Here is an 18,841-nt window from a genome sequence, read left to right on the forward strand (position 1 = left end):
TACAATCTTTCGCCAGAGCGTGCTGGAGACTGAACAAGAGTACAGACAAGCCGTTTCTCCTCAAATTGAGCCAAATTTATTTCTGTATCTGTTTGATTGTTAGCTTCTTGTCCTGTTTAATAGATGTCATCAGTAGGGCTGGGCGTATCGATACTTGGTGAGTATCGGTATCGTATCGATACTGGCGTGATGGTATCGATACTTCACCAAATTAAGCGAATCACTCCGATTTAAAAAAAAAATGTAAGCGCAGCGCTCTTCACCACTCCACCCTCCTCCCTAGTGATAGGTCGCGAACAAGATTTAAAAACACTTTAAAAATTCATCTTCAACCCAAAATAAAATAAAATAAATACAATTAACATGACGCTTGGTGCGTTCACGCACACACATCAGTATAATTCGCTCCGAGGTTCACTCAGACACGCACACACACACGCGTGCGTTTCCAGTGCGACTTAATGTCTTGGTTGTAAACTGTAAAGTATTTTATTGCACTAAAATAACGATAAGAATTTCTCAGTTCTTTTGTTTTGTGTTCATTTTTACAACTGTTTAATAACTAGTGTTTTCTTTTTTACTTAAGTTCTTGTGTGTTGTGAGGCGACTAACCAAGTTCAGTATTTGTTTTCACCTTATTTGCACTATTTACGTTACTGTAATTGATATTACTTTTTTATTTGAATTTCTCAGTTCTCTTGTTTTGTGTTCATGTTTACAACTTTGTTCAATAAGTAGAGTTTTGTTATTTACCTTAAGTGTTTGTGTGTTTTGAGGCGACAAGCCAGGTTCAGTAGTTGTTTGCACCTTATTTGCATTACTTTATTGCTATTGATATTACTTTTGTAATATTTTATTTTTTGACTTAAATCGTGGTCCTGTGTTGTATTATTATCATAATCAATTAATATTTTTTTTTTTTTTTTTTTTTTTTCCAAGATGGCGCTGCTGTAGTGGCTGCTGTAGGCAGGAGCTCTGTGCTCTTGTGTCATCCTTTTGTGTTTCCCTCTTGTTTTCATTTGTTATTATATTTTCTTGCCTTTTGGTCCGGGACCCTTTGGGACTGTGTGACAAGGTGTGGCACTTTCGTGACCTCTGTGGTGCTTTTTTGTGGACTTCTGGATCTGCCTCCCGGGAGCCTTTTGGCCATGGAGACCAGCTGCAGGGTCTCTGCCACACCCGAGTAGGTTTGGAGGGACTGGAGGAGATGCGGATGAGGGGACAGGGCTGCGGAGCTAGCACTGAGCGCTGGGACGGATAGTCTTCGCGGTGTCTTGGCTGGGTGAGCAGGTGTCGGACACCTCAGTCACCTTGGACGTATCCTAGCTCATCCATGCGGACTGGACACTGGCCGAGAGTGGAGTCGGCTGTCTTGGTTGCTTTGTTGGGTCTGCTCCTGTCTCTGGCCATCCTCCCTCCACCCCAGCGGACGATGGCGTGGAACACCGCAGAGGCCACCACAGTGGATATGTTTCTTTTACTTTTTATTCATAGCTGTATGTAGAAGTGTCTGGTTGTATCTGCTGCTTTAATGTCTTTAATGTCCTCTGTGTTCTTTGATGTTTGATGTTTTCCTCTTACACACATGTGGGGATGTGTTCTATGGCTATGAGTTGTTGTTTTTTTCCCTTGGCCTCAGTCTGCACCCCCTCTCCAGGGCCCAGGCTAAGACTGATATTTTTTTTTTTATTTTAATCTTCTATTTTTTTCTCTCATCCCCCCCCCTTGTTTACCTGTATCTTTTTTGTAAGGGGCGCTGGAAGCCGGCAGATCCGTCAGCGATCCTGTTCTGTCTCCCTGTAATGTTTGTCTGATCTTGAATGGGATTGTGCTGAAAATTTAAATTTTCCTGAAGTAACTCTCCTGACGGAATAAATAAAGTACTATCTAATCTAATCTAATCTAAAGGCAAAAGTACAAATTTGTTTTTAGAAAGTATCGATACCCCGAACTCCCCACCCCCCCATCAGATGACGACACTTCCGGTATCGGATCGGATCGGTATCGATACCCAAATTTGCGATATTGCCCACCCCTAGTCATCATTGTTTGAACCTGACAATAATATCCATCCATCCATTTTTTATACATCGTTTGTACTTATTAGGGTCGCGTGAGCCCGACATAGAAACTAAGACCATTAGAAAATTTAATAACTCAAGTAAGACATGGGAGGACTTGATAGCGTTTTCTCACCTGGTAGATATCTGGACTGCCGTAGATAATGTTGCTTGGGTGACAGTGTTGCGGAATCACCTCTGTCCAATCTATTCCTGCTTGTTTGTTTTAATGGCGGCGACGTCTCGGAGTCTGGAAAACTAGACAGCAGTGTTTTTTTGGGGGGTTTTTATATACTCCATATGGTTACTAAAATGTAACAGTGGGCCGCTGGTACATACCAACTGCTGGCAACGTCAATGATTCCATCCCTCAAAGAATTAATTGTTGGTTTTTTGGAGATGGACACTCCAATGTCGGAATCATCAGCAATGTCCCAACTGGCGCTTGACTTGACAGACGTCTGGCCCCATCGTCTTCGTCCAGCCCTCACCCTGGTAACACTTTTCTCTTTCCCTGTGGCAGCTACTTTCGTAGTCTTTCATATTTTATTGGAGGATGGAATTACTCATTTTAAATCATGTTGCTCTGTATGATGGGAAACTGCAGGCGTACTCACACTAGGCCATTTCTACCGTACTGGACTTGGGCCCCTAACTTTGCGGATTCTTTCCAGTCTGATTGTTTATTTTTTAGAAGGTCACGCTGTCATTAATTATTTGTGAGAAATTAAAGGATTTCTTAATACATCCATCCATCCATCCATCCATCCATCATCTTTCCTTTATCCGAGGTCGGGTCGCGGGGACAGCAGCCTAAGCAGGGAAACCCAGACTTCCCTCTCCCCAGCCACTTCGTCTAGCTCTTCCCGGGGGATCCCGAGGCGTTCCCAGGCCAGCCGGGAGACATAGTCTTCCCAACGTGTCCTGGGTCTTCCCCGTGGCCTCCTACCGGTTGGACGTGCCCTAAACACCTCCCTAGGGAGGCGTTCGGGTGGCATCCTGACCAGATGCCCGAACCACCTCATCTGGCTCCTCTCGATGTGAAGGAGCAGCGGCTTTACTTTGAGTTCCTCCCGGATGGCAGAGCTTCTCACCCTATCTCTAAGGGAGAACCCCGCCACACGGCGGAGGAAACTCATTTCGGCCGCTTGTACCCGTGATCTTATCCTTTCGGTCATGACCCAAAGCTCATGACCATAGGTGAGGATGGGAACGTAGATCGACCGGTAAATTGAGAGCTTTGCCTTCCGGCTCAGCTCCTTCTTCACCACAACAGATCGGTACAACGTCCGCATTACTGAAGACGCCGCACCGATCCGCCTGTCGATCTCACGATCCACTCTTCCCCCACTCGTGAACAAGACTCTTAGGTACTTGAACTCCTCCACTTGGGGCAGGGTCTCCTCCCCATCCCAGAGATGGCACTCCACCCTTTTCCGGGCGAGAACCATGGACTCGGACTTGGAGCTGCTGATTCTCATTCCGGTCGCTTCACACTCGGCTGCGAACCGATCCAGCGAGAGCTGAAGATCCCGGTCAGATGAAGCCATCAGGACCACATCATCTGCAAAAAGCAGAGACCTAATCCTGCGGTTACCAAACCGGAACCCCTCAACGCCTTGACTGCGCCTAGAAATTCTGTCCATAAAAGTTATGAACAGAATCGGTGACAAAGGGCAGCCTTGGCGGAGTCCAACCCTCACTGGAAATGTGTTCGACTTACTGCCAGCAATGCGGACCAAGCTCTGACACTGATCGTACAGGGAGCGGACCGCCTCAATAAGACAGTCCGATACCCCATACTCTCTGAGCACTCCCCACAGGACTTCCCGAGGGACACGGTCGAATGCCTTCTCCAAGTCCACAAAGCACATGTAGACTGGTCGGGCAAACTCCCATGCACCCTCAAGAACCCTGCCGAGAGTATAGAGCTGGTCCACAGTTCCACGATCAGGACGAAAACCACACTGTTCCTCCTGAATCCGAGGTTCGACCATCCGGCGTAGCCTCCTCTCCAGTACACCAGAATAAACCATACCGGGAAGGCTGAGGAGTGTGATCCCACGATAGTTGGAACACACCCTCCGGTCCCCCTTCTTATAGAGAGGAACCACCACCCCGGTCTGCCAATCCAGAGGTACCGCCCCCGATGTCCACGCGATGCTGCAAAGTCTTGTCAACCAAGACAGCCCCACAGCATCCAGAGCCTTAAGGAACTCCGGGCGGATCTCGTCCACCCCTGGGGCCTTGCCGCCGAGGAGCTTTTCTTGATACAGTCATGGCCAAAAATATTGGCACCCCTGCATTTCTGTCAGGTAATGCATCACTTCTCCCAGAAAATTGATGAAATTATAAATGCTTTGATATTCACATGTTTATTTCTTTTGTTTGCTCTGGAACAACATAACCTTCCCACTGCAAAAAAAAAAAAAAAAGCCAAATCTGATATTATTTTACACGGAACTCCAAAAATGGACTGGACAAAATTATTGGTACCTTTTCAAAATTGTAATAAATAGTTATATTCTAAGCATATTGTTGTGATCCGGTTCCTGGATCACACATCTAGTCCGTTTGAGTCCTTTTTGTAGTATCCCTTTTGGTGTTTTGATCATGTTTGGACTTGAGTGGCGCACTTCCTTGTTTTGTATGGTCGCCATGACAACTTAATTTGCTCCTCCTGCACCCTCCGTTTACACACCAGTTTGTAATTATGTTCTCTGTATTTAAGCCCACCTGTTGCCTTAGTTCGGCCTGGCTTGTTGCGATCTGCTGCTCAGATCTTCACGTTTGTTTTTTCATTCTCAGTCATGACCCGTTTATTTCCTGTTTTTGTCCATCACTATGGTTACACATCAGTTCACCTGCTGCTCACGCCCCGCACACCTGCTACCGATAATCACCGTCACTTTATAAGCCGTCCTCTTTTGTTTGTTCAGCCTGGGTTCATGATTTGCTTTTCACGCAACAAGTTACGCCTGCAATACTCTCAAGTATGTATATTCTCGCCAAGCTTTTCACGCTAGCCATTCATTGTTCATTCCAGTTCTCATGCTGAAGTTTTTGTTTTACTGTTTTATGTGCCTTCGTGCCAGTTTATTTCTCATTGTTGTATATCCTAGCTTTTATGCTAGCGTCCTTTGTTTGTTTCATTCTACTAGCTGTAGCATTTTTGTTATATAGCTCTTTTTGTTATTTAAATCAATTGTGTATATCTTACCTTTGCTGTGTTCACTTGACGCATCCTCGAGGGACTCGAACCCGGCATCACAATGCCGAACCGGCGTAACATGGCTGTTTCGTTTGCTTTATGCAACAGTTACGTGTGGTTTTCTCTTTTGCATTCTTAGCTTCCCTTCGCGCTATTATCTAGACTTTGAACTCTACCCTTGCTAACGATTAGCATTTAGCTTTCGGTGCGGTGGCACACCTTTTCTTTTCTCTTTGTCAAGTGTTTTGTTGTATTTTAGAATTAAAACCAGCTCCTACCTTCACTCCTGCTTGCTCCGGTCTTTTGGCATCTAGAGGCCGACACCTCCGCGCATCGCAATGCGTCCTCCAAAACGTAACACATATGACACTCCTTTAATTTGTAATCCAACTCACATCTAGCAAGTAACTGGTACTGGGAATATAGAAATCACACTTGCAGCCAATTAAAATGGAGAAAAGTTGACTCAATCTTTGTGTTGTGTGTACAACACTGAGCATGGGGAAAAAAAAAAAAGGAAAAGCAAAGAACTCTCAGAAGATTTGAGAACCAAGGTTGTGGAAAAGCATGGACAATCTCAAGGCTACAAGTCCATCTCCAGAGATCTAAATGTTCCTGTGACTATCAATCAATCAATCAATGTTTATTTATATAGCCCCAAATCACAAATGTCTCAAAGGACTGCACAAACCATTACGACTACAACATCCACAAAAGGGCAAGAAAAACTCACACCCAGTGGGCAGGGAGAATTCATATCCAGTGGGACGCCAGTGACAATGCTGACTATGAGAAACCTTGGAGAGGACCTCAGATGTGGGCAACCCCCCCCCTCTAGGGGACCGAAAGCAATGGATGTCGAGCGGGTCTAACATGATACTGTGAAAGTTCAATCCATAGTGGCTCCAACACAGCCGCGAGAGTTCAGTTCAAAGCAGATCCAAGACAGCAGCGAGAGTCCCGTCCACAGGAGACCATCTCAAGCGGAGGCGGATCAGCAGCGTAGAGATGTCCCCAACCGATACAGGCGAGCGGTCCATCCTGGGTCCCGACGAGCGGTCCATCCTGGGTCTCGACTCTGGACAGCCAGTACTTCATCCATGGTCATCGGACCGGACCCCCTCCACAAGGGAGGGGGGGACATAGGAGAAAGAAAAGAAGCGGCAGATCAACTGGTCTAAAAAGGAGGTATATTTAAAGGCTAGAGTATACAAATGAGTTTTAAGGTGAGACTTAAATGCTTCTACTGAGGTAGCATCTCGAACTGTTACCGGGAGGGCATTCCAGAGTACTGGAGCCCGAACGGAAAACGCTCTATAGCCCGCAGACTTTTTTTGGGCTCTAGGAATCACTAATAAGCCGGAGTCTTTTGAACGCAGATTTCTTGCCGGGACATATGGTACAATACAATCGGCAAGATAGGATGGAGCTAGACCGTGTAGTATTTTATACGTAAGTAGTAAAACCTTAAAGTCACATCTTAAGTGCACAGGAAGCCAGTAAAGGCGTAATATGATCAAACTTTCTTGTTCTTGTCTATGCGTCATTAAAAAAGTTTAAAGCCCATGGCACTAACCTCCCGGGACGGAAGAGAAAAATTGATGAATGCAACGAAGGATTGTTAGAATTGTGGATAAAGAACCTTGATCCACTTCCAAACATAGTCAAACTGACCTGCAGCCACAGGGTACAACAGTGTCAGCTCGCATTATCAATCGGCATCTCAATGAAAAGGGACGCTGTGGTAGAAGACCCTGAGGGACCCCGCTGCTCACACAGAGGGAAAAAAAAACTTACCTGAGGAAGCCAAAATCATTCTGGGAGAACTAAAGTGGAGCTTTGTGGTGAAGCACATCATCACACTGTTTACAGAAAACAAAATGAGGCTATCAAAGAAAGTAACACCATCCCAACAGTCAAACATGGTGGAGGTTCAATGATGTTTTGCTGCTTCTGGTCCAGGATGCCTTGACTGTGTGCGTAGCATCAGGAAATTTGACGACTACCAAATAATTTTGGGGCATAATGTAGGGCCCAGTGTCAGAAAACTGGGTGTCTGTTAGAGGTCATGGGTCTTCCAGCAGGACAACGACCCAAAGCATACTTCATAAAGCACACACAAACGGCTTAAGACAAAGCGCTGGTGAGTTCTGATCAATGAGTCCAGATCCAAATCCTATAGAACATCTGTGGAGAGATCTAAAAACAGCAGTTGGGAGAAGACACCCTTCAAATCTGAGAGACCTGAAGCAGTTTGCAAAAGAAGAGTGGTCCAAAATTCCAGTAGCAAGGTGTAAGAAACTCATTAATGGTTACAGGAAGCGATTGATTTCACCAGTTTTTCCAAAGGGTGTGCTATCAAATATTAAGTTGAGGGTGCCAATAATTTTGTCCGGTCCATTTTTGGAGTGCTGTGTAAAATCTGTGTAAAATATCAGATTTGTCTTTTTTGTGTGCTGCTCCAATGCAAACAAAAGAAGTAAACATGTGACTATCAAAGCATTTGTAATTTCAACAATTTTCTGGGAGAAGTGGTGGATTAACTGACAGAAATATTTTTGGCCATGACTGTAGTTGCAGACAAGCGAGCATGCTGTAGGGTTTGGCTTTTTGGATTATTTTGAGTCTTAATATTTTATTTCTAATATGGATGATATACCCTATTTTAAAAGCTTTACAGTCATTACAGAAGTTTTTAGCTCGACTTGGATGGGTTGCGTGAGTGCGTGTTCATGTAATCGTGCCGTGGTTACCCTTGCCAGGGGACAGGAAGTGTGTCATACTTTAGGTTGACAGTAGGTTTGAGGACGGAACCATTTGCCTGCTGTGAGTAGGCCCTGAGTGATACGTACCGGCATGGACTGCCTGTTTTTAACCAAGCTGAGAGGTTCCTGCTGTTCTTCTGGAATTATGCTCGGACACATTTGTTGTTGTGCGTCTGCCTGCTGGTACTGTTGGATAGGCTGTAGGGGCGGGTGGAGAGGCTGGCTGCAGATTTGAGACTCTGGTTGGGTCTTTATGGGCTCCAACTTGTTCGTCTTACACAGAGACAAAGCTTTTGCTTCCACGGCTACTTGGGCTGTCATTGCCTGGACATTGTTCTGCTTTGAATACTTGAGTGGGCCTCCAAGTACCTGGCCCACATAGAAATATGGATACCGCAGAGCCTGAAAAACACAAACCAATAAATGGCTTTGACTGTAAGATACTTTAGGGAACAGCACATGTTTACACTTGTACAGTTTAGTATATTCGAAAAGTATTAAGACTAAGGAGAGCTTATTTGAGAAGCATTATTTATCATTGTTTTCCCATCCCTCTACAATCCTTCTGTCTCTATCCATCCACTGTGCCTCTGATTGATTGATTGATTGATACTTTTATTAGTAGATTGCACAGTACAGTACATATTCCGTACAATTGACCACTAAATGGTAACACCCGAATAGGTTTTTCAACTTGTTTAAGTCGGGGTCCACGTTAATCAATTCATGGTCTACAGTACTGTGACGCCCGGTCAACCCAGGCTGCCGACCAACACCAATTCTTGGGATTGGTTTGAGGCTTACTGCTCAAGATGGGGCAAATATCAATAGTATCACAGGTATGAATCAAAGCTAGCATGAGGAAATGATTCATATTTTTCTGCTCTTTTCTATGTTTGTCATAAATATCTGTGTATGTTTTGTTTTCGCACTCACATTTATACACACGTTTATATAATTGTTATATTGTTTACAGACAAAACGTATCTAAACATATCGAGAAAGAAATATGTGGACACAGAAGAGCTCCGGGTGCAAAAAGCCATAGAATGTAATAAAGGGAATAAGGGGATCATTGTATTATTTAGTTTTTATACAGGTTTTTTTTTTCAGTCCTTTCCAAAGTTTCTCATTGTCATTCTCATTGACATCCCACTGGGTTGTGAGTTTTTCCTTGCCCTTTTGTGGGCTCTGAACCGAGAATGTCATTGTGGCTTGTGCAGCCCTTTGAGACACTTGTGATTTAGGGCCATATAAATTAACATTGATTGCTTGATTGATGTGTTTCCAATACTTGCTCATGTGAAGTTCTGTTGGTTCGGACATACACAGTTTCTAGATCTTTTTGCAGGTTTTCTGTCTTCAACTAATTTACCAAAACCATTTCAATGTACCTGAGCAGCACTTGGCCTTTTCTTGGGATCCCATTGCAGCATGTCTTTCATCAATGTGATTGCTTCTTCGCTGGCGTTGGGAATCAGAGAGCTGAGGCTGGTCGGGACACATTTTGGAAAGCGGAAGTTGATTCGAGTGGCTAAAGTGTAGCCTTCGGACCATTCTGCCTAATGCGGGGAGACACATGATCGAAAGACAGTAGTCAGTATAATTGGTTCCGTCACAAATCCGAGTTAAACTTTCAAACTCAAGACAGTTTTGCTAAAAAAAAAAAAGTTTTTTCTCTACATGTTCAAGATCTACAAGAATGATCTTGCTGACAATTTAAATGAAATACTTTGATGCTTGTTGTAGATATTAAGTCGCAACCTACAAAACCCAAAACCAGTGAAGTTGGCGCGTTGTGTAATTCGTAAATAAAAACAGAATACAGTGATTTGCTAATCCTTTTCAACCTATATTCAACTGAATCGACTGCAAAGACAAGATATTTAATGTTCGAATTGAGAAACTGATTTTTTTTTTGCAAATAATCCATTTTCTCCATCCATTTTCTACCGCTTATTCCCTTTTGGGGTCGCGGGGGGCGCTGGTGCCTATCTCAGCTACAATCGGGCGGAAGGCGGGGTACACCCTGGACAAGTCGCCACCTCATCGCAGGGCCAACACAGATAGACAGACAACATTCACACTCACATTCACACACTAGGGCCAATTTAGTGTTGCCAATCAACCTATCCCTAGGTGCATGTCTTTGGAAGTGGGAGGAAGCCGGAGTACCCGGAGGGAACCCACGCATTCACGGGGAGAACATGCAAACTCCACACAGAAAGATCCCAAGCCTGGATTTGAACCCAGGACTGCAGGAACTTCGTATTGTGAGGCAGACGCACTAACCCCTCTGCCACCGTGAAGCCTTGCAAATAATCATTAACTCAAAATTTAATGGCAGCAACACGTAGCAAAAAAAGTTGGCCCGGGGTCATTTCTACCACTGTGTTACATGGCCTTTCCTTTTAACAACACTTTGGGTGGAATTCTTTCCTATTTTTGCTTGATATACCGCTTAAGCTGTTCAACAGTCCGTGGTCTCCGTTGTGGTATTTTAGGCTTCATAGTGCGCCACACATTTTCAATGGGAGACAGGTCTTGACTACAGGCAGGCAGACAATAATATTGGGGGCGTGCCGGCCCAGTCACATGATATCTACGGCTTTTCACACACACAAGTAAATGCAAGGCATGCTTGGTCAACAGCCATACAGGTCACACTTTGATTGATTGATTCTTTTATAAGTAAACTGCACAGTTCAGTACATATTCGGTACAATTGACCACTAAATGGTAACACCCGAATAAGTTTTTCAACTTGTTTAAGTCGGGGTCCACGTTTATCAATCATGGTACACTGAGGGTGGCCGAATAAACAACTTTAACACTGTTAAAAATATGCGCCACACTGTGAACCCACACCAAACAAGAATGACAAACACATTTCGGGAGAACATCCGCACCGTAACACAACATAAACGCAACATAATTAATACCCAGAATCCGTTGCAGCACTAACTCTTCCGGGACGCTACAATATACACCACCTACTCCCCCACCTTAATCCCGCCCACCTCAACCTCCTCATGCTCTCTCAGGGAGAGCATGTCCCAAATTCCAAGCTGCTGTTTTGAGGCATGTTAAAAAAAATAATGCACTTTGTGACTTCAATAATAAATATGGCAGTGCCATGTTGGCATTTTTTTCCGTAACTTGAGATGATTTATTTTGGAAAACCTAGTTACATTGTTTAATGCATCCAGCGGGGCATCATGACAAAATTTGGCATAATAATGTGTTAATTCCACGACTGTATATATCGGTATCAGTTGATATTGAAATCGGTAATTAAGAGTTGGACAATATCAGAATATCGGATATCGGCAAAAAACACATCATCGGACATCTCTGATAACATCATAGAAAAAACACTAAGAATTTGTCAGACTACTCTACTCGGGAGAGTATTTGACAGTGTGAAAACCACAATTAAGCCCACAGATATGAATATAGGGCTGCACGATTATCGTCAAAATAATAATCGAGATTATTTCTTATCAATAATGATCGCGGTACTAATGAATCAAAAGTGGTATCTACTCTGCTTGAAAAGTAGCAATTCCCGGGCATGACGGAGCTTAGTCACGTCACAACATTGCTGTTTTGGGAGCGGAGGAGCATGTTCGGCAGCGCACAATCACAGAGTACTTACAAGCAGACACAGTGTGTAGACAGAAAAGGGAGAACGGACACATTTTTGGCCAAAAAACTAAGATGAAGGTGGAGTTACAACACTGAAACACCCTCAGGAAGAGGTGTTTTAAGACATAGCTAGCTAGGTAGCACGGACGTCCATTCGCAGTCGGCAGTGCTTTAGCTACTTCTGAATCACTAATCCTCGCCTCCATGGCAGCAAATAAAGTGAGTTTCTTACAAGTATCATCCCTGCAGGACGAGGAATAGCTAAACATGATTCACTTCACGCTGTAGGAGGATGCGATAGCTAACCGCTAACGGCAAGCTAGCACCCTGAACGAATGCCATGGATGGATCTACACCTGACATCCACTGTACAGGCGTATCTAGTCGATACTAGTATCCATCCATCCATTTTCTACCGCTTATTCCCTTTCGGGGTTGCGGGGGGCGCTGGCGCCTATCTCAGCTACAATCGGGCGGAAGGCGGGGTACACCCTGGACAAGTCGCCACCTCATCGCAGGGCCAACACAGATAATTACATCAATATTTTTATCGTCACAAAATCATTTTAAAAAAATATATATTATGTTTATAAACTCAGGAAATATGTCCATGGACACATGAAGACTTTGAATATGATCAACATATGATCCTGTAACTACTTGGTATCGGATTGATACCTAAATTTGTATCATCCAAAACTAATGTAAAGTATCCAAACATGGGAAGAATAAGTGAATATTATATTTTATCAGAAGTGTAGATGGAACATGTCAAAACAGAAAATAAGCAGATATTAACAGTGAATTATAAAGTGGATTAATAATTCATTTTTACAGCTTGTCCCTCATAATTTTGACAAAATAGAATGATAGATGACACATTATGTTACCGCATGCCTCAGCAGACAAATTAGGATTCTTTGTTTGCTTACTTACGACTACAAGTCTAGTATGTTTACTACTTTATTTAAGGACACAATTGTTCTTCGATTAAAATAAGAAACATATTTTTAATGTACCCTAAGATTTTTTGTTAAAATAAAACCAATAATACAATTTTTGTGGTCCCCCATATTTAGAAAATTACCGAAAAGTATTGAAATAGACACTTGGTACTGGCACCAGTACTAAAATATTGGTATCGGGACAACATTACTATGTTATGTAAAACTTTTTTTTTTTTAATCCAATCCAATCCACTTTATTTATATAGCACATTTAAACAACAATAACATTTCCAAAGTGCTGCACAGCCATGTTAAAAACAATATTATGCTCCACCAATGACTGAATAAAACAAAAAATGAATAAAAATAAAACCAATAAAAACAATATAAAAACAAATATGATTAAAAACTATTTTAAAGGGTAAAATCAATTAAAACAGTAAAATAAAAATCAAAGTGTATAAAAAACACAGAGGACAACAGAGAACAGAGGACCACACAACTCACGTAGTGTTAAAAGCCAAAGAATAAAAGTGGGTCTTAAGACGAGACTTAAAACACTCCACTGTGGAAGCAGTTTGAACATGGAGGGGCAGAGTGTTCCAGAGCTTAGGGCCGACCACAGAGAAGGCCCTGTCTCTCCTGGTCTTAAGTCTGGTCTTGGGCACCACGAGCTGGAACTGGCTCTCGGACCTCAGAGCGCGCGCAGGGATGTAAATTTGGATAAGGTCTGAGATATATTGAGGTGCCAGTCCATGTAAAGATTTAAAAACAAACAGCAATGTTTTAAAATCAATTCTAAAATGAACAGGGAGCCAGTGCAAACTCTGAAGAATTGGGGTTATATGCTGGCGTTTCCTGGCCCCTGTTAAAAGTCGTGCTGCCGCGTTCTGGACTAACTGCAACCGGGAGAGAGCTTTTTGGCTAATACCAGCATAAAGTGCATTGCAGTAGTCCAGGCCACTTGAAATAAAAGCATGCACGACTTGTTCAAAAAGGTTAAAAGATAAAAACGGTTTAACCTTTACTAAAAGACGAAGGTGATAAAAACACGATTTTAAAACGCCATGGACTTGTTTGTCTAGTTTAAAATCGCTGTCTATAGTGACGCCAAGGCTGGTGACTTTTATTGCCCATTCTATTTTAAACAAACCGTATGTTAACCGTGCCTTTATTTCAAAATCAAATGTAATTAAAGAAAAAATCTGTTATAAAATACAATTTACAACAAAGGGGCTAACTGAAAATAAATATGCCAATGCAGAGTGCGATCATAAAGTACAAACAAGTGAACAAATAAGAATATGCACAAAAGACACATACAAGGGACACACTGTACTGCTCACAGTATATATAGGACATCCATGAATCCATCCGTTTGCTACCGCATGTGTCTTTGCTAAATAAAATGGTATTAAATCCGTTCTGAATGCATGTGTTTGAGAGGTGGATGGATACGGGGTCTCTCGGTGTGCACGGTAGTCTGTACGTCAGGGCTTTGCGCCTTTGGACTGCTCTGTGAGCAACCATAACTCTGTTTGGATTATTAGCTTCACGTCGCGAGCAAACGATGGCCATTGAGGAAAGAAGGGAAGTGTTTTTATTGCTTAACCTGTCGCCGTGACTCGTTAATTTGTTGAAATGTGCGCACCAACGCAGCTTTGCTGTCGCTTTGTTTATACGCGCAGGAGAATTTCCGGGTTTGGGGAACGAGCGGGAGGATGCCTCGAGAACGGAAAGGCTTGTGGTTGTGTTCCGGGGTTGAAATGTGGGTCACCCTATTGAAGGCCTGAGCAATTATTTTGACTCGCTGGCACGGCCAGGGCGTATTACAATCTTTGCGCTCTGCTTGCCGTCCCGAGCCACGTCACACCCACAGGCCAGCAAGCTTGAGGGCGATCAGCAATCAGCGCACCTGATGAGAAGTATCTGTATAAAGTACCAGGAACCAGGTTGGAACTTAGTTTCTGAATAGTGTACCGTAAGTCGAAGCCTAATGCTCTCTCTCTCCGTGTCTGACGTCCTCGTTTGTTCTCCCGCAGTGCCTTCCCAAGTCTCCCTGTTGTGATCTCTTGTCGTCCGCGTTTGTGATTTGGACTGCCTTCCTCGATCCTCGACCCCTTATCCGGACACGGACTACGCTGCCTCGTTCTTACCCTCGACCCCCCTCGCCTTTTCACAGACTGTCCTACTGCTTTGTCCTTCCTCTCGCTCTCCTCAACATCACGATAATACACGACAATCAATTGCACACATAATCTTAATAAATAATAAATTAATTATTGAGCATACTGCCCCCTGCTGTCTGAGCCGTCATCTCCCCTCTTCAAACCATAACATTCGGGCCAAATTTAGAGAAAAAAATGTGTCTGGGGCCGGTATATCTGATTTTTAGGAACACAAATACAAAAACTCACAATAATATCTGATTGAATGCTAAAAACGTTATGACAGACCGCCTTAAAAAAACTAATGGAATTTTAAATTGTTCTATGAATGATAAAACACTGAATATTGATAACATATGAACATCACACCACTGCTCGATCTACATATTTTACAATCAAGCGAAACGCAACAAAAATGCAACAAACACTGTGAAATATGAATGCGAGGGGTAAAAAAAAAAAACAACTCCAATCTGATATTGTCATGTTCTGTGGTCACGTTTTGTTTAGTTATGTTGTTGGTTTTAGTTTCTGTTTATGCTCCATTGTTTTGTCACCATGACGACCGATTAGTTCACCTGTACTCATTTGGACTCACGCACCGGTCATTAATCAAGTCACTATTATTTAAGCCTGTAGTTGCCAGGTAGTCAGTCTGGCAACATCACTCTTGATTCAACCCTGATAGTCTAGGCCAGGGGTCACCAAAGCGGTGCCCGCGGGCACCAGGTAACCCGTAAGGACCAGATGAGTAGCCCGCTGGCCTGTTCTAAAAATAGCTCAAATAGCAGCACTTACCAGTGAGCTGCCTCCTAATTTTTAAAATTTTATTTATTTACTAGCAAGCTGGTCTCGCTTTGCTCGACATTTTTAATTCTAAGAGAGACAAAACTTAAATAGAATTTGAAAATCCAAGAAAATATTTTAAAAAAGGAATAAGCGGTAGAAAATGGATGGATGGATGGTTTAAAAACGTGGTTTTCACTTGTTTAAATGAATTTTTTTTTTTTTTTTTACTTAGATTCTTAAAACTTTCAGAAAGACATTTTTAGAGAAAAAATACAACCTTAAAAATGATTTTAGGATTTTTAAACACATATACCTTTTTGCCTTTTACATTCCTTCCTCTTCTTTCCTGACAATTAAAATCAATGTTCAAGTCAATTTATTTTTTTTGTTGTAAAGAATAAAAAATCAATTTTAATTTAATTCTTCATTTTAGCTTCTGTTTTTACGACAAAGCATATTTGTGAAATATTTCTTCGAACTTCCTATGATTAAAATTCATAAAAAATGTTCTGGCAAATCTAGAAAATCTGTAGAATCAAATTTAAATCTTATTTCAAAGTCTTTTGAATTTCTTTTAAAATTTTTGTTCTGGAAAATCAAGAAGAAATAATGATTTGTCTTTGTTAGAAATACAGCTTGGTCCAGTTTGTTATAAAGTCTAACAAAGTGCAGATTGGATTTTAACCTATTTAATGGTCATGTCATCAAAAATATATATTTATTGTGAGAAACCATTAAGATGATCAGTGTTTCCACAAAGATAAATATCATTAATTATTAATAATAACATAGAGTTAAAGGTAAACTGAGCAAATTTATTTAAGTGTGTATCAAACTGGTAGCCCTTCGCATTAATCAGTACCCAAGAAGTAGCTCTTGGTTTCAAAAAGGTTGGTGACCCCTGGTCCAGGCTCTGTTTATGCCACAGCTCTTGATATCAAAATTCATGCGGTTCTGCTCACATCACCGTAAGTGTAGTTTTGTTTTATGTCCATAGTTCTGCCTTTGTGCTAGTTTTTGTTTTTCTTAGCCAAGTTTGTTCTCCGCCTTGTGCGCGCCTTTTGTTTGTTCCTTTTTGAGTGAAATTAAATCATGCCGTTACCTTCACGTCGTGTCCAGTCAAGTCGCTTTGCACCATGGGAAAACAAACCGCGCCAAAGTCCAAGTCATGACTGATATATCTGATACATCACTAAGCTTTGGAACTCTGTTGTAAAAATCTCCTTCCCCGTCTGTCCCTGACATCCGCATTTTCAGGCTGGCCGCTCTGAAAACACTTTGTGGAAACGCTCCCCACCCACACTGGTTGGTGCCTCGTCTGAGCTACTGTGACTTAGATTACAGTACTCCAGTACTCTGGAATGCCCTCCCGGTAACAGTTCGAGATGCCACCTCAGTAGAAGCATTTAAGTCTCACCTTAAAACTCATTTGTATACTCTAGCCTTTAAATAGACTCCCTTTTTAGACCAGTTGATCTGCCGTTTCTTTTCTTTTTCTCCTATGTCCCACTCTCCCTTGTGGAGGGGATCCGGTCCGATCCGGTGGCCATGGATGACGTACTGGCTGTCCTGAGTCGGGACCCAGGATGGACCGCTCGCCTGTGTATCGGCTTGGGACATCCCTGCGCTGCTGATCCGCCTCCGCTTGGGATGGTTTCCTGCTGGCTCCGCTGTGAACGGGACTCTGGCTGCTGTGTAGGATCCATTATGGATTGAACTTTCACAGTATCATGTTAGACCCGCTCGACATCCATTGCTTTCGTCCTCTCCAAGGTTCTCATAGTCCTCATTGTCACCGACGTCCCACTGGTTGTGAGTTTTCCTTGCCCTTATGTGGGCCTACCGAGGATGTCGTAGTGGTTCGTGTTGTGGTGTGTGCAGCCCTTTGAGACACTAGTGATTTAGGGCTATATAAGTAAACATTGATTGATTGATTACCATAGTAACTAATGAGATTACCATAGTGACTAGTTTATAATGCAAAAGCGCAGATTCCAACCATTGAAATACTTTGTATAGTTCAAGACTTATGGTCACTTAAAATCAATCAATCATCAATCAATGTTTACTTATATAGCCCTAAATCACTAGTGTCTCAAAGGGCTGCACAAACCACTACGACATCCTCGGTAGGCCCACATAAGGGCAAGGAAAACTCACACCCAGTGGGACGTCGGTGACAATGATGACTATGAGAACCTTGGAGAGGAGGAAAGCAATGGATGTCGAGCGGGTCCAACATGATACTGTGAAAGTTCAATCCATAATGGATCCAACACAGTCGCGAGAGTCCGGTCCAAAGCGGATCCAACACAGCAGCGAGAGTCCCGTTCACAGCGGAGCCAGCAGGAAACCATCCCAAGCGGAGGCGGATCAGCAGCGCAGAGATGTCCCCAGCCGATACACAGGCAAGCAGTACATGGCCACCGGATCGGACCGGACCCCCTCCACGAGGGAGAGTGGGACATAGAAGAAAAAGAAAAGAAACGGCAGATCAACTGGTCTAAAAAGGGAGTCTATTTAAAGGCTAGAGTATACAAATGAGTTTTAAGGTGAGACTTAAATGCTTCTACTGAGGTAGCATCTCGAACTGTTACCGGGAGGGCATTCCAGAGTACTGGAGCCCGAACGGAAAACGCTCTATAGCCTGCAGACTTTTTTGGGGCTTTGGGAATCACTAATAAGCCGGAGTCCTTTGAACACAGATTTCTTGCCGGGACATATGGTACAATACAATCGGCAAGATAGGATGGAGCTGGACCGTGTAGTATTTTATACGTAAGTAGTAAAACCTTAAAGTCACATCTTAAGTGCACAGGAAGCCAGTGCAGGTGAGCCAGTACAGGCGTAATGTGATCAAACTTTCTTGTTCTTGTCAAAAGTCTAGCAGCCGCATTTTGTACCAACTGTAATCTTTTAATGCTAGACATGGGGAGACCCGAAAATAATACGTTACAGTAGTCGAGGCGAGACGTAACAAACGCATGGATAATGATCTCAGCGTCTTTAGTGGACAGAATGGAGCGAATTTTAGCGATATTACGGAGATGAAAGAAGGCCGTTTTAGTAACGCTTTTAATGTGTGCCTCAAAGGAGAGAGTTGGGTCGAAGATAACACCCAGATTCTTTACCGTGTCGCCTTGTTTAATTGTTTGGTTGTCAAATGTTAGAGTTGTATTATTAAATAGAGTTCGGTGTCTAGCAGGACCGATAATCAGCATTTCCGTTTTTTTGGCATTGAGTTGCAAAAAGT

The 18,841-nt window shown here is 42.9% G+C and overlaps 1 protein-coding gene across 1 annotated transcript in view; it reads right to left on the reverse strand.

The window, feature by feature from the left end:
* The window catches only part of LOC133540808 (serine/threonine-protein kinase MAK-like), a 59,662-nt gene that overhangs the window by 6,375 nt on the left and 34,446 nt on the right, over positions 1-18,841 (reverse strand). The window contains exons 8-11 of the mRNA XM_061883758.1: positions 9,431-9,598; positions 8,124-8,438; positions 2,400-2,596; positions 2,197-2,318 (exon numbers count right to left, since the gene is read on the reverse strand). Coding sequence (XP_061739742.1) covers positions 2,197-2,318; positions 2,400-2,596; positions 8,124-8,438; positions 9,431-9,598 — 802 coding nt within the window. The remainder of the gene's footprint in view (positions 1-2,196; positions 2,319-2,399; positions 2,597-8,123; positions 8,439-9,430; positions 9,599-18,841) is intronic.

This window comes from Nerophis ophidion, linkage group LG22, assembly GCF_033978795.1.
Source record: "Nerophis ophidion isolate RoL-2023_Sa linkage group LG22, RoL_Noph_v1.0, whole genome shotgun sequence".
NCBI lineage: Eukaryota > Metazoa > Chordata > Actinopteri > Syngnathiformes > Syngnathidae > Nerophis > Nerophis ophidion.